The sequence below is a fragment of the Ceratotherium simum genome, chromosome 16 (genome assembly GCF_057802395.1).
Source record: "Ceratotherium simum simum isolate JZ-2026a chromosome 16, ASM5780239v1, whole genome shotgun sequence".
NCBI classification, from domain to species: domain Eukaryota; kingdom Metazoa; phylum Chordata; class Mammalia; order Perissodactyla; family Rhinocerotidae; genus Ceratotherium; species Ceratotherium simum.
Genome location: NC_141915.1, coordinates 56486183 through 56500867, shown reverse-complemented (window position 1 = coordinate 56500867; position 14685 = coordinate 56486183). Strand labels below are relative to the sequence as shown.

At 55.1% G+C, this 14685-nt stretch overlaps 2 protein-coding genes across 15 annotated transcripts in view; both read left to right on the top strand.

Moving 5' to 3' along the window:
* FBF1 (Fas binding factor 1) overlaps nucleotides 1-5273 on the top strand; it is a 30663-nt gene extending 25390 nt beyond the window's left edge. For 10 of the 13 annotated variants that reach the window (XM_087441630.1, XM_087441634.1, XM_087441633.1 and 7 more), the window contains 6 exons: nucleotides 131-253; nucleotides 330-515; nucleotides 979-1155; nucleotides 1245-1590; nucleotides 3123-3241; nucleotides 3929-5273. In XM_087441630.1, the coding sequence (XP_087297756.1) occupies nucleotides 131-253; nucleotides 330-515; nucleotides 979-1155; nucleotides 1245-1590; nucleotides 3123-3241; nucleotides 3929-4012 (1035 nt within the window). In that variant the 3' untranslated portion in view covers nucleotides 4013-5273. The remainder of the gene's footprint in view (nucleotides 1-130; nucleotides 254-329; nucleotides 516-978; nucleotides 1156-1244; nucleotides 1591-3122; nucleotides 3242-3928) is intronic. The other 3 variants (XM_087441637.1, XM_087441642.1, XM_087441638.1) reach the window with 3 other exon arrangements.
* Nucleotides 5274-8905: 3632 nt separating this feature from the next.
* Nucleotides 8906-14011, top strand: MRPL38 (mitochondrial ribosomal protein L38). Of its 2 annotated transcripts, none has more exons than XM_004432775.3 (9): nucleotides 8906-9020; nucleotides 9136-9315; nucleotides 10656-10790; nucleotides 10869-11077; nucleotides 11622-11694; nucleotides 11856-11901; nucleotides 12886-13044; nucleotides 13282-13418; nucleotides 13641-14011. In XM_004432775.3, exons 1-9 carry the CDS (start codon nucleotides 8954-8956, stop codon nucleotides 13775-13777), a joined length of 1143 nt encoding a protein of 380 aa, XP_004432832.1. In that variant the 5' UTR covers nucleotides 8906-8953; the 3' UTR covers nucleotides 13778-14011. The 2 variants fall into 2 exon arrangements, with proteins under 2 accessions (XP_004432832.1, XP_087297754.1); XM_087441628.1 differs by having other exon boundaries at nucleotides 11526-11694.
* Nucleotides 14012-14685: the final 674 nt, after the last annotated feature.

The window sequence follows — 14685 nt, the reverse complement described above, 5'->3', positions numbered from 1 at the left end:
TAGCGTGGAAGATGTAGGTGGGTTGGCACAGCTCCCCAGGGAGCAGTCAAGCCGTTCGGGAGCAGTCAGGCTTGAACGGCAGTGGGTGGAGTGTCAGGGAGCGTGCTCTCAGCCCTGACCCGGCCCGCAGGAACGCTGGCGGGTGAGTGCCGAGCAGTCCAAGGCAGAGTCCACGCAGCGTGCTCTAGAGGAGCAGAGGAAGGTCATGGTCCAGCAGATCGCCATGGAGCGGGAGGAGTTGGAGAGGGCCAAGGTGAGTCCAGCCACACTGTTCAGCTGCTGTCCCTGCCGTTATGCCCAAGGATGCTCACTGTGTGCCCTCGTCCCAGAGTGCCTTGCTGGAAGAGCAGAAGTCTGTCATGCACAGGTGTGGAGAGGAGCGGCGGCGCCTGGCGGCCGAGTGGGCTGAGTTCTTTGCACAGCAGAAGCTGAGTAAGGAGCGGGCCGAGCGTGAGGCAGAGCGGGCGCTGCAGGTGGATACCCAGCGGGAGAGCACCCTCATCAGCCTGGCCAAGGTAGGGCCCAGGGCTGCCAAGACAGCAGGCAGCCCGGGCAGCCCTGTCCCTTCCCCAGCCCTCACCATCTGCTCCTCCATCGGGTTGTATCAGCTCGGCAAAGAGCACGGCAATAACGAGAGGAATTAAGACAACAATAATCACATAAGAATAACAACTTCCTTTTATTGTCCTAGGTGCTTTATGCACCTTTGCTCATTCAATCCTTATCACATTCCATGACTTAGATGTTCTAGAAATGAGGAAATGGGGGTTCAGAGAATTTGAGCCCAGGGTTGAAGGGCAACACTGCGACTTAGCCGCAGGCCTCTCTGGCTGGTCCTCGGACCCTCTTGCCCCACCCAGAGTCAGGGTGAAGCCAAGCTACAGCAGTGAGGCAGGGCAGGCCAGGGGGGTCCTCAAACCCTGAGCAGAGCCCAGTTCAACTAAGAGGAGAATGCAGCGAAAGCTTTGCTGTCTCCAGGAGCAGGCGGAGCTAAAGATCAGGGCAAGCGAGCTCCGGGCCAAGGAGGACCAGCTGGCGGCTGAGAGGGAGGCCCTGGAGCGGGAGCGGCAGGAGCTGCGGCTGGAGAAGGAGAGGGTCAGCGCCGCCGCCCTGCGCACACGGCTCCGCTCCGAGGAGGTGGAGAGCATGAGCCAGGTGCCGGGCAGCTGAGCCCTGGACGTGCCGGGGGCGCAGGCAGTGCACTGACCCCAGCCAGCCTACTGACCCAGGCAGCCTCCCCACAGGTGGCCTCAGAGAAGTATGAGGAGGGGGAGCGGGCGTTGCGCGAGGCCCGGCAGGTGCAGTCAGAGCAGCAGGCCCGACTACAGCTGGTGCAGCAGCAGCAGGAGCGGCTGCGGCAGCAGGAACAGCACGTGCACCAGGCAAGGCTCCTCCCCACTCTGGCTCCCCCACCCCCGCCAACCCCACCAGCCTCCCATTCCCACGGCTGTGTCCTTCTGCTCTGCGGACAGGAGCATCTGAGTCTGGCCCAGCAGAGGCTGCAGCTGGACCATGTCCGACAGGACCTGCCTTTTGGCCCCATGGGGCTGCTCCCCAGGACCCAGGGCCTGGCAGCCTCTGGCCTGAGTGGTAAGTGGCTCCAGAAGGATGAGATATTGGCTCGGCCAGCCCACTGGACAGGGCAATGCCAGGAGCATCCTGCCCACCCTTCCCGCTTCTCAAGTTAGTGGGGTCAGCTGGGTTTTATTTTTTTATTTATTTTTTAAGGTTTTTTTTTGTAAGTTTTTTCTTTTTTTAATTTATTTATTTTTTTGTGAGGAAGATCAGCCTTGAGCTAACATCTGCCAATCCTCCTGTTTTTGCTGAGGGAGATTGGCCCTGGGCTAACATCCGTGCCCATCTTCCTCCACTTTATATGGGACGCCGCCACGGCACGGCCTGACAAGCGGTGCCTTGGTGCGCACCTGGGATCCGAACCCGGCCGCCTGCAGCAGAGTGCACACACTTAACCGCTACGCCACGGGGCTGGCCCCCTCAGCTGGGTTTTAAAGTCAGCTTATTTCTTTTTTACATAAGTAATGCATGTTAATTATAAAAAAATAAGTCAGAAATAGAAGGAAAATTATTTTAAAAAAATCACCCTCGGGGCCGGCCGGGTGGCGCAAGTGGTTAAGTGCGCACGCTCTGCTGCTGCGGCCCGGGGTTCACTGGTTTGGATCCCAGGCGCGCACCGATGCACCGCTGGTCAAGCCATGCTGTGGCAGCGTCCCATATAAAGTAGAGGAAGATGGGCACGGATGTTAGCCCAGGGCCAATCTACCTCAGCAAAAAGAGGAGGATTGGCAATAGATGTTAGCTTAGAGCTGATCTTCCTCACAAAAAAAAAAAGAAAAAAATCACCCTCAATTCCACTCTCTCAAGAGAACCACTTTTGACATTCTGGTGCGTGTTTTTGAAAACAAAATTGAGATCGTATCATATGTTGTTTGTACCTTGATTTTTTTCATTCAGAAATATACATATAGAACGTGTTTTCATGTCAGTAATTAAATATTTAACCATAATTCTCAATCAGTGTAATTTTCCATTAGGAGGCTGCTCCTTATTTTTACTGCTTCCCAACTGAGTGATTTGCCACTAAGATAAACAGCACCTCAGTGGAAATCTTTGTCTATATATCTCTGCACCTTTGCCCAGTTATTTCCCTTGAATAAATTCCTAGAATTGGACATGCCAGGTAAGATCCCATGCGCATTTTTTTTTTTTTTTTTTTTTTGTGAGGAGATCAGCCCTGAGCTAACATCTGCCAATCCTCCTCTTTTTTTGCTGAGGAAGACTGGCCCTGGGCTAACATCCGTGCCCATCTTCCTCCACTTTATATGGGACGCCGCCACAGCATGGCTTGCCAAGCGGTGAGTCGGTGCGCGCCCGGGATCCGAACTGGTGAACCCCAGGCCGCCGCAGCGGAGCGCGCGCACTTAACCGCTTGCGCCACCGGGCCGGCCCACATGCACATTTTCAAAGGCTTCTGGGCGTTGGTGGATGTGCTCCCTCGTGTCCCCCCCCACCCCTGCCCCCCGCAGTGGTGAGCAGGCCCCGGGGAAAAAGCTGTGGCCATCCCGTTCTCCCACCGACACTTCAGTCCCTGACTTTCTACTCAGCCTTTTCAGCCATCGTGGCTCCTGCTCCCACCGCTCCTCAGTGTAGCCAGCCTCCGGCCCGCCTGGGCCCCTCATACCTCCACGCCAAGCTGGTGCTGCTGAAACACACAGCTGAGCAGGTGAGTGTCCCAGAGCAGAGGCCAGGCCAGCCCAGGCCCGCCTGCTCTCCGTGGCCCCTCTGTGGTCCTCGAGTTCACGGTGATGACAAAGCAGCTCAGAGCAGAGGCAGGAAGGAACACCTCCTGGCCCTGGGAGGGCTAGCCCACCCCCTGAAGAAGAAGAGTAGTATGATTGCTAAGTGAACATCTCTGAGATCTGTCCTGTAAGCCAGGTTCTGTACGAAGCAGTTTGCAGATATCATGTCAGTTGAACCTCACAACAACTCTGTGTTCATGTAATGATAGCACTTGTCACTTATGGAGCACTTCCTGGGCGCCAGGCTCTGTGCTGAAAGCTTTATGTGCATAATAAGCCTTTACCCTCCCACAGCCCTGCGAGTCAGGTAATGTTGTTATTTCTAGTCTAGACAGGCTTAGAAAGATGAAGTCATGCTAACAAGTGGCCTCGCCAGGACTGAGACCCGCTCTGCCTCACTCCAGTGCGCGTGCTCTTTCCTTGCCCCCGCTGCATCCCAGAGCCAGGCAGAGCCAGGGAGTAAGTGGGGAGGGGGCCCCCGAGTGAGGGCTGGCTTGGCTAGCACCGAGGGGTCCTCCTTGCTCTCAGTCCTGTGAGCCAGTGTCCGTGTTCACAGAAGTGGGTACAGGAAGGAGCCAGGGGGTGACTGCTCACCCAGCTCTGCCTTTCAGGACCGTGACTTCTTGGAGAATGAACAGTTCTTCCTGGAGACCCTGAAGAAAGCCTCCTACAATATGACATCACATTCAGCCTGAAGGGCCTCACTGCCTCCTCAATGGAGGCCTCAGACCCGAGAACTCTCTCCCATCGCCCCGCTGGCTGCCAGCTCCAAGGAGGAGGTGCCCAGGGAAAGCTCTGCGATGCCCAGGGCCTGATTACAGCTCTTTCTGTGGACAGAGTACAAGTGTTCTTTCTGAGTGCTCCAGCCCGGAGGGTTCAAGACACAACGGCCTCTGGGGAAGCATGACACCAAAGGTGTCTCAGTCCCACAACACTGTCGGCCACGGCTTTGGCTCCCTTGCCCACATATGTCCGGCTCAGATCCGAGGGTCTGACTGGGCTCTGGGTCTCTCCCCTCCTTGTCAGGCAGAGGGTTTGTGGATCTTTTCTCCTGGGCCTCTTCTGAGGCAGGGGGTCTTGAGGGATGCCACAAGCAGCCTCTTGCCCTCCCCGCCTGAGAGTCTCGCAGACAGCACAGGGTCTCCTCCCTAATGGGGACATAGAGTCAGGCCATACATTTTGAAGGGCCTTCTAGCCTCAGGGCCGAGGGGGTGGGACGTGATGCGGGGGCAGTGAGGGTGCCACACCCAGCCAGGTTTTCTCTCGAAGTCTGACAGGCTCTTGGGACTCAGCCAGCCCTCCGTGCTCTCAGGTTGGCTCACACACAGTCCCCGCCTTGTTCCCAGCTGCCTGATAACTGACTTGCTCCACGGACGCTGACCTCATCGGCTTCTTCTAAGAGGCTCCCCAGAGGCAGGAGTAGGGGCCTGTGGGTGACGGTGGGGGTGTGAGGAGGGACAAGAGAGAAGGCGTCTCTCTGGCTGTTCACCTGTCATGAAGCCACAGCCAAGTGCAAATGATGATAGAGCAAGAGACTCTGCCCTGGGAGGATACACAGCGCTGGGGAACCGTGAGGGGCTGCACCCAGACTGCGGCCTGGTGGGGGTGGCCTTTACTTTTCTCCACGTGTAGGTGGTGGGCCAAGTCCAGTTGGAAGGGTGCCAGGAGAGGGGCAGGGAGGTTGGTAGTTGTCCCCAGCTGACCCAAGGACAGATGGACTCAACTAATAAAATCACAGTTACTTCTAAAGAGGCTTCTCTCAGCAATTTATCACCTTCCATCAGAGGAAAACATCCGAGTGAGCAAGCAGGAAGACAGAGGAGCACAGTGCTAAGAGGGTGTGAGCGGGCACAGTCTGGGTCTCTGCTCTTTCAGAATGACTTTCAGAGCGATCTTATTTCTTTACCAACAATTTACAGTCTTCTTCTTGGACCCATTAAATTGCTGTATTCTTAATGACTGGATCCTTACAATTTGCTATGGCTCATCAGAGTTTGTACTTATTTCTTAAAAATGTTTTCTCTGTAGCACTGTATTTGCTGTGAAACTGACGGGCTGGAACCCTCCAGTCCTACAATCTCCATGCCTGCTGCTGGACCACAGCCAGGAGAAGGGAATGGTTATCACCCCCACTTCACAGATGAAGAGACTGAGGCTCAGTCTCAATAATCTGCCCAGGGTGACACAGCAAATGGCAGAGCCTGAGTTTGAGTTCTGCTTGGGCAGATTCCAAAGCCCCAGGCGCTCAGCCACATCACTCCGTTGCCTCCTTCTAGAAGAGCATGCCACATACAGTGCTATCGTGCAGTAGAAGATCTCCAAGCTGCTGCTTGGATTGGCACCTACACTGAGGAGAGATGCATCAGGGGTCTCCTTAGAAGCCTTGTTGAGGGGCCGGCCTGGTGGTGTAGTGGTTAAGTTTGCATGCTCTGCTTCGGTGGCCTGAGGTTCATAGGTTCAGATCCCGGGCATGGATCTACACCACTCATCAAGCCATGCTGTGGCGGCATTCCACATACAAAACAGAGCAAGATGGGCACAGATGTTAGCTCAGGACTAGTCTTCCTCACCAAAAAAAAAGAAGCCTTGTTGAAGCTTGGAAGTCGGTTCTTCTCTCAACATGTGCTCAACAAGTTCCCACCTGTGGGGAGAGCTAGAGGGTTCTAAGGATGGGCACAGCCCGGGTGCAGCTGGCATTTAAGCAGTCACCTGATGGGTGTGTGGGCAATCACAGCACATGTTGGGAGGATGCAGGGAGACCCCCAGGGAGCTTGGGCTTCAAGACAGAAATGAGTTTAGAATTAGGGAGCAGGTCCTTACAGCTTTGTATATCTTGTGAAAGAGTTTGACGTTTTATCTTCAGGGCAGTTGGTATTCATTGAAAAGTTTTAAGGAGGGTAGAACCATATTTGCATTTTAGAAAACCAATTGTGGCTGTGAGTGGAGAGCAGACAGGAGGGAGCAAGAGTGGGGACAGGGAAGCCATCAGAAGGTTGCTTGCAGTGGTGCAAGGGAGACTGAAGACAGCACTGTACTGGGCATGGCAGCAAGGGGTCACAGAAAAGTGACCGCACAGGACTGGTACCTGACATGGAGGATCAGGAAGGAAGATGTGTCAAGGAGGACCCCCAGCTTTCTGGCTTGGGCAACTGGGCGGTGTCACTCAGATGACACCAGTGCCCATCAAACAGCCGAGTGAAGACAGTCCACAGGCACTTGGTTGTAATGACACTTTACACAGTGCCTATAACTGCTCTGTCACTGTCCCTGGCATTAAGGTGTGGCAGCTAGCTTACTTATCCCTTTATGTCAACTTTCTCCCAGGCCATATATGGCAGAGGGCTGCACACAGGAATGAGTGTTGTATATCTGCTGGTCTTTCTTTTTCTGTTCAAAATTGTAAACAACTCCTCAAGGTCATGACCCAGATGCTTAATTCAGTTCCCTGTAGAGAGAGAGATGGTGGTGGAAAGTAACAATGATGAAAGACACTGGTGGGGCCATTACTTCCAGTTTCAAGAGTTATGTTTAATGTTTCAAGTTGTTACATGTGGGAATCCATGCTAGGCCTTTCAAACAGTTCAGTTCCAAGCAATCCCCACTCTTAGAGGGTTCTAGAACAGCGAGAGAACAAGAACATTTCTCAAAAGTGAGGACTACTGGAGAAATAACAGCCACAGGGTCAACCAGCAAGGCCCATGCCTCTGGCCCTCGAGGGCCTGTGCGTCTTCATTTGTAGAGGGGCAGCTACCGTGGGTGAGGCATGTAGAAGAGGATTCAGACACAAAAGATAAAATAGCAAAGGAGGCCAGATGTAAACACACTCAGAACATTGAGAAGCCATGAGCCCCTGTGCTCCGACTTGCCTGCAGCACAGTCAAGCCTGCCCACGGCCTTCAGTTCTGCCATACATTCAGCAGGATTTCACAAATTAATAAGTAACGCCTCCTTAAGGGCAGCACTGAGTCTTACTGGCCTTAACACATAGTAGGTGCACACTGATGGGTGAAGTGGCAGTGATGGTGAGAGGTCTAGCTGTTTGGCTGCTGTTCATGAAAACCAAGTTCAAGGTGTGGCCGCTTCCTGAAGGATGGAGAGCCACCTCATCCCATCTTAGTGTGTGTGTCAAGCTTCTGCTAGTACCAGAGCAACTGACTGGTCACTAGCCCTGGCTTGGAACATCAGGGAAGGCTTCCTGGAGGCACCACTGCACAGGACTGGGAGGTAGTCAGGCCACAGGGGAAAAGGTGAAGAGTGGAAGGCAGAAGTGACAGCATGTACAAAGGTCCTGTGCCCCAGGGAGTGAACTGCTGGTTTGGTGTCATGGAAGCTTGAGTTCCAGTTCAGAGGGGTGATGGTGCTCAGGGCAAGCTGCCCCAGGAAGCACCACTCTGGTATGCGGATTATTTCGAGCTGAAGACAATAAGGACATTTGAGCTCCCCCACTAACTGCCTAAAAAATTTGACATGGTGGCTCCTTCCTGGAACAGATCTTCTATCATGATGGCTGTAAAGATAATGTAGGATAAATGTTACAATAGGAAAGGCACCAAGCCTCTTTTATCAAAGGCTCTGTCTCTCCCTGACCACATTATCTATAGATGACCCTGAAAAGAATTGTCTTCCTGCCCTCTGAAGTCCCAGGCCACTACCCGCCCCCAACACGCTCCTCACCTTTAGCTGCAATACTTAAGCAAGCAGCTTAGACAGAGGGACGAGTTGCTCATTTCTGAGTTTCTCCCATGTATACATGTTATTAAACTTGGTATTATTTTCTCCTGCTAACTTGTCTTGTTGATTATTTGGCCAGCCATAAGAACCTTAAGGGAAAGGGCAGAGGGAGATTCCACCTTTTCCCCCGACAGGGGCAAGCGTAGAAGGGGGTCCAGATCACCTGGGGTACCAAGATTTATCTTGTTAGAACTGGATTCCAAGAGCAACACAGCCTTGGAAGGGTTTAGACAGAGACACTGTCTTAACCAGTCGCTTATGCTGCTGCGTGGATAATGGTAAACTGGAGGTGATCAAAAGCTAACACATATACCACAGTAAGTGCTTTATTATGTTCATTCATTTAATCCTTCTAACAACCCTATGAGGTCAGCACTATTATTACATGCTTTTTTTCAAAATGAGGAGACTGTAAGGGCGACAGGAAGGTCACAGTCTGGAATTTGAACCCAAGCAGCCTGATTCCAGAATCCGTGCTCGCACCCCCTCCCCCACCTGTGCTGCTGCACCCCTGGGGGGCTCAGGATGCCGCCCTCAGGGGTTGGGTGAGTTCTCCGAGAGCAGCATCCGCCAGTCGGGGCTGCCCGGCCCGGCCGACCGCTCCCGGTCTGTGCCGCCCCCTGGTGGCTGGCCGCGGATAGGGACCCGGACCGCTCACAGCTCCGGCCCGCCGTCCAACGGGCCCTTCCGGAACCTCCCGCCCAGAGCCCGAAGCCGCTTCCGGCCGGGAGGAAAAGACTCGGGGCTTCCGGGAAGGAGGAGTCTGTGGCCTGGGCGGAGGCGTGGCTCCTAGGTGGCAGGGCGGGGTCAGACGGGGGCGGGACCTCCGCGGTGCGCTCAGGCGCTGCTACGGCCACCTCTGCTGGGTCCTAGGAGCGGAAGCGGCGGCGCTGACCTAAGGAAAGATGGCGGCGCCCTGGTGGCGAGCCGCGGTGTACGGAGGTCGGAGGTGGCGGTGCTTCAGCACCTCGGGTGAGGGGTCTGGGGTTGGGGAGCTCTTGGAGGTCCCCATATAGCCCGAACCCTGGGGCTCCAGCCAGCGCCCGCCCCCGGCCTCTGTTTCTGATGTCCCGCTCTCTGCCCGCAGGCACCCTGAGCCGCCGGACCGCCCCTCTGGGGCCGATGCCCAACGAGGACATCGATGTGAGCAACCTGGAGCGGCTGGAGAAGTACCGCAGCTTCGACCGCTACCGGCGCCGGGCGGAGCAGGAGGCGCGAGCCCCGCACTGGTGGCGGACCTACCGGGAGCATTTCGGGGAGGAGTCAGGTGCGGGGCGACCGGAGCAGGGGCTGTGGGCACCGGTGTTGGGACTCGCGGGGCCCCACCGGCGTCCTCCTCGAGCACTGGGGGAAGGGGCCTGCCTGCCTCCCCGTATGCACTGTTGGCGGTTTAGTCTCCTCGGGTTTTTTCACACCTTTTGGTCCCCCTGCTTGGAACAGTTTCTTCCCTCACTATTAGAGTTCCACGTTAGTTATTTCTACTCCTAAAATGTTTTCCTGACCGCCCCCCACCCCCGATTCCGGGTTAGAACGCCCCTCTGTGCTCCTAAAATACTCTGTATGTAGCCCTGGCCACACTGTATCCTGACTTTCTTTTCGCTGCCTCCCTCCCAGATTGTGAGCTTCCTAAGGACAGGGATCTGCCTGTTTTGACCACCATTGGATCCTTGCACCCACACGGTGCCTGGCACATAGGTGTGCAATACTTTGCTGAATGAATTTTGAAAGCCCTGGGCAAGGTGACTCAGGGACCGTGCCCTTGAGCAACTCACACTTACTGAGTGCATCCTTTTGGAAAGCATTTCCGGAGGCAATTTTTATGGTGGTTCAGGGCACAGATATGGAATATGGAATCTACATAGCCTGATTTAAACCCAAGTCAGCCTCTTTGGAGTGACTTCTCCTAGCTTCAGTTTCCTTAAGTGTAAAATAAAATAATTGTGTCTGTGTCACAAAATTGCTGTGAGGTTTAAAAGATACAGTCCATTGGAATTCTTAGAAAAATGCTATCCCTGATGAGGGTTCAATGCATGTTACTTGTTACTGTCTAATGTAAGTGAGAAAAGGTGTTGGATTGCAAGTGTTTTAGGGCCTTGCTACTCAAAGTGTGTTCCGGGACCAGCAGCATGGGCATTACCTAGGAGCTTGTTAGGAATGCAGAGTCTCAGGCTCCGCTCTGATGTGTGGTGATTTAGAATCTTGAATTTTAACATACTTCCCAGGTAACTTGTATGGTTTGTCCATTAAAGTGTGAGAAGTGCTTCTTTATGTCCTTCTAGCTTCAGCTATTAATTTTGTGAAGGTGTGACAGGCTTGAAGGTGATCCCAACTATAATTGGGATGACGATCTACCTCAGTTTCCCGTGACCTAGACTGACAGTGTGCCCTGGTTTGGGGATCAGAAAATGCAATCTCAAGTTGTATTCAGTTTGCTTAGCTACTGGACCCTGTCCAGGTCTGTGGAGCAGACTGCACGGTATGTTTTAGTTTTGTGAATTAAAGGGTAAGCTTTAGCAGCAGAGCTTGGGCGAGTGAGAGGACTAGGTAGGCACAGGTGGCTTAACTGAGACTTGATCCCACTTTCTCCAACACATCTTCCCTCCCCAGATCCCAAAGACAAGATTGACATTGGGCTGCCCCCACCCAAGGTCTGCCGGACCCAACAGCTGCTGGAGCGGAAACGGGTCCTCCGGGAGCTGCGGGCCAGCGTGGAGGAGGAGCGGGCCGCCCGCCTCCGCACAGGTAAGCCCTCCCAGGGGAGAGGGCCCCTGTAAGTCACTGCCCCAACCCTGCATCCCAACTGGCATCATTCCTTTCCAGCGAGCATCCCACTGGAGGCTGTGCGGGCCGAATGGGAGAGGACCTCTGGCCCCTACCACAAGCAGCGTTTGGCCGAATACTACGGCCTCTATCGAGACCTGTTTCATGGTGCCACCTTCGTGCCCCGAGTCCCCCTGCACGTGGCTTATGCCGTGGGTGAGGACGACTTGATGCCTGTGTACCACGGCAATGAGGTCACTCCAACTGAGGTAACTGCTGGCTTGTGCCCCTCCCTGCCCCCTGTGCACAGACACATCCTACCACACAGCCACACACAACTCCTTTTTGAAAGCATTTGTAGAGGCAGTTTTTATGGTGGTTAAGGGCACAGGCATGGCATCTATGCAGGCTGAGCTGCAGTTTTGTTGTTCTCTGTCTCCTCTTTTTGACTTCCTGGCAAACACCACCATAGTAATTACAAAGAAAAGACTATAAAACGAAAGAAAAAGAAGCTCCATCTTGGTGTACTTCTGTGACTGGCCTGCTGTCTTGAGAGTGCCTTCCAAGCCCCTGTCCATTGACACGTAGGCCTTCTTGTGGTTCAGATCTCCAGATGGGCAACCCTGCAGGCTTCCTTCTTTAAGCCTCTCTTTGCTGATCTCCTTGTGAGGGGCTGCCAAAGGCATTTCGATCAAAGTGGGCTCTCCCTTCTCCAAGGCTCCCTCAGGCTCCTGCCCTCCAGAAAGAAGGTCTGTTTACAACAGCTTGTCTGTCCCTGGTGACATGACAGCTCCCCCATTCTCTGCCTATCAGGCTGCCCAGGCCCCAGAGGTGACCTATGAGGCAGATGAGGGCTCCATGTGGACACTGCTGCTCACCAACTTGGGTAGGTGTCTCCGGCTCATGGGGCCTCCTGCCTCCCTCACCTCCCATGAGCTAGGGTCCTGGGGCGCTGGGGGAGGGGCCGGGTAGAGAGCTCCAGTCCCAGCTGCTTCCAAGGAAGCGGGTGAGAGGGGCCCGCAGTCAGTGGGGTCTGTTTGTGTGCAGATGGACACCTGCTGGAGCCGGATGCCGAGTACCTCCACTGGCTGGTGTGAGTACCTGGGCGGGGAGTGGGTCAGAGGCATGCAAGGAGGCCCCAGCATCCCAGAAAGAGCTGCATCTGAATTTCAGTTTTGGCTCCACCGAGGATTAACCATGGGACTTTGGATTAACCTCTCACCCCAGGAGGTGGCCCCTTACTTCTGCCTCCTGAGGCCCTATGTCAGGGGCCCTGTGATCCAGTGGCTGAAGACAGGTATAGAAGAAAAAAAGCAGGCAGTGGGCCTTGGTCGCTCGCACAGGCCTCTTGGTCTCCCTGAACTCATTTCCCCACCTGTAAAACTATGATGATGCTACCACATGCCTTAGCCACCCTGAGGGGCTCTGTGACAATCAAATGGAAAAAAGACCATGAGAGGCCTCTGGCAGCTGTGACCTGCCCAGGCTGGGCTGCCTTTTGTTTTCTCAGTGGCCGTTGGCTCTGAGCACCAGGCCAGGGGGCAAAGGTCAGGCAGGTGACCCCAGCTTTGGGCCTTCTGGGTGATCGGGGCCAGTGACTGGGAGGCTGGTTTCTGTCATATTTATTCAACTGCAGTTACCAACCTGTGCAGCAGGACCCTCTGGGGAGTTGTCCCTGGGGCAGGTACAGTGGCCATCCCGGTGCCGGGCTGGGCAAACACTCCTCGACAAACCCCAGAGCCTTCAGGAAATGGAAAGAGAAGCAGCCCAAAGGTGGCGTGGTTTCCAGCCTGGATGGCTGTGGCAGCCCCACCAGGTCCCCAGGGTGCTCAACCTTGTTATCATCCTGAGAGTCTCTGGGACGCTTGTCCTCAGCCTCTGAGCCCCTCCTGCTCCCTTCACAGGTTTACCGTCTGTCCGAGGTTCACAGAGCTTACCTCCTACTTGATTGTACGACACAGATCAGTCTAGGGTCTGTCCCCCAGGGAGTTGTTATCAGTCTCCAGGGAGTGGGTGGGGATGCTCCTGCTGTCACCTCCCTCAGGTGGAAATTAATGGATACTTTTCCTCCCACCAGAACCAACATCCCGGGCAACAGGGTGGCTGAAGGACAGGAGACATGTCCCTACCTGCCCCCCTTCCCTGCTCGAGGCTCCGGCTTCCACCGCTTTGCCTTCCTACTCTTCAAGCAGGACAAGCCGATTGACTTCTCCGGGGACACCCGGCCCTCACCCTGGTAATCTAATCTACACCCCACACACACATCCCCCCCAGGGCCTCAGGCCAGCTTCCCAGAAACAGTCGATCTTGCTCAGTTCTGCTTTTTCTTAACATAGGCTTTGAGACAGGCAGAAGGGTAGTTGTGCTGGGCAGACCCTAAGAGGCTTCTCAGGATTGCCTGTTGGGCTGGAGGTAGGGTGTGAGGCTCTGGTGCCCTCCTCCCCACTCAAAAGTGCTCCCCATCTTCTTATAGCTACCAGCTTGCCCAGCGGACCTTCCACACTTTTGATTTCTACAAGAAACACCAGGAAGCCATGACTCCAGCTGGCCTAGCCTTCTTCCAGTGCCACTGGGATGACTCGGTCACCCAGGTCTTCCACCAGCTTCTGGGTAAGGGCAGAGTGGGTTGGAGGAGAGGACAGCTGGTCTGAGCTCACAGACCTCTTCTGACCTGCCAGGAACAAGTGCTTGTCAGGGGAGGGGCACCGGGAGGCATGTTGCTCCTCGGGTGAGCTGGCTGGGTAGTCCCATCCTGGGCCCAGCCTAGGAGACAAGGAAGAGGGGCTCAGGCTGGCAGCAGCCCACACCTGCACCCCCTCACTCTTCCTGCAGACATGCGGGAGCCTGTGTTTGAGTTTGTGTGGCCACCTCCTTACCACCCCGAGCAGAAGCGCTTTCCCCACCGGCAGCCCCTGCGCTACCTGGACCGGTACAGAGACAGTCATGAACCTACCTATGGCATCTACTGAGTGGCCACAGTGCCACACACCTCAGAGTGGCTGGGCCTCTCAGGCCACCCTGTCAGGCTCTGCCAGCAGGAGCAATAAAGACACAGCTTCACGGGACCAAGCTGTGGGGTTCTAGGCACTGCCTGAGGCAGCCCTTCTGCAGCCCTCCCAGCAGGCCCAAGGCTTAGGAGGGAAGAGGGCTCTCAGGGGGTGGCGGTGGGTGTGGGAGATGTGAATAAAAATGATTCTGCTGTAGCTGGTCTGGGTCTGTGTTCCAGGAGCAGCCAGAGCACCCCCTGGTGGAGTTGTATTGCTTCATGGGTGGGGAAAGGGCTGCCTCCCAGCCCAAGAGGTGACCCCTCACCTCTGCCTTCAGAGGGTGTCAGGGTCCTTGTGATCCAGCGGCTGAAGACAGGTACAGAAGAAAAGCAGGCGGTGGGCCTTTGGCTGCTCCTACAGGCCTCTTTCTTCACAGAGACTTGCCAGCCCTGATCACTGGCCCTTTGCGTGGTGTTCACAGCATAGTGGAGGCTCCTCGCCTTGGGCCAGGATGCTTTGGATGAGGAGGCCTGTGAGGCCGGATGATTGCAGGTCTCCAGATACCTGTGGGCACACCCCCTGCTCGGGGCCCAGAAAGCCCCTGTGCCCTTAGTGGATGGTCAGGGTATTTATTTCCCCTCTCTAAAGGAAAAGACTACCTACTAGCCAGTCAAGAGGAGATCTGTGCGCAGGAAGAGAAACTTCCCAGAAGACATTATGCTTGCTGCATGGCAGTGAGAGGGCACGCTGCCTCAAAGTCAGGCCAGATCGGTTAGAAAGAAAGAGTTAACCCTTCTCCTAGTTGCCCTGGCCCAGCACACTGCCCCAGGGCAGGTGGGTCAGCAGTCAGCACCCCTCTGCCTTGCTCAGCTGCAGGGGAACCGCCTCTC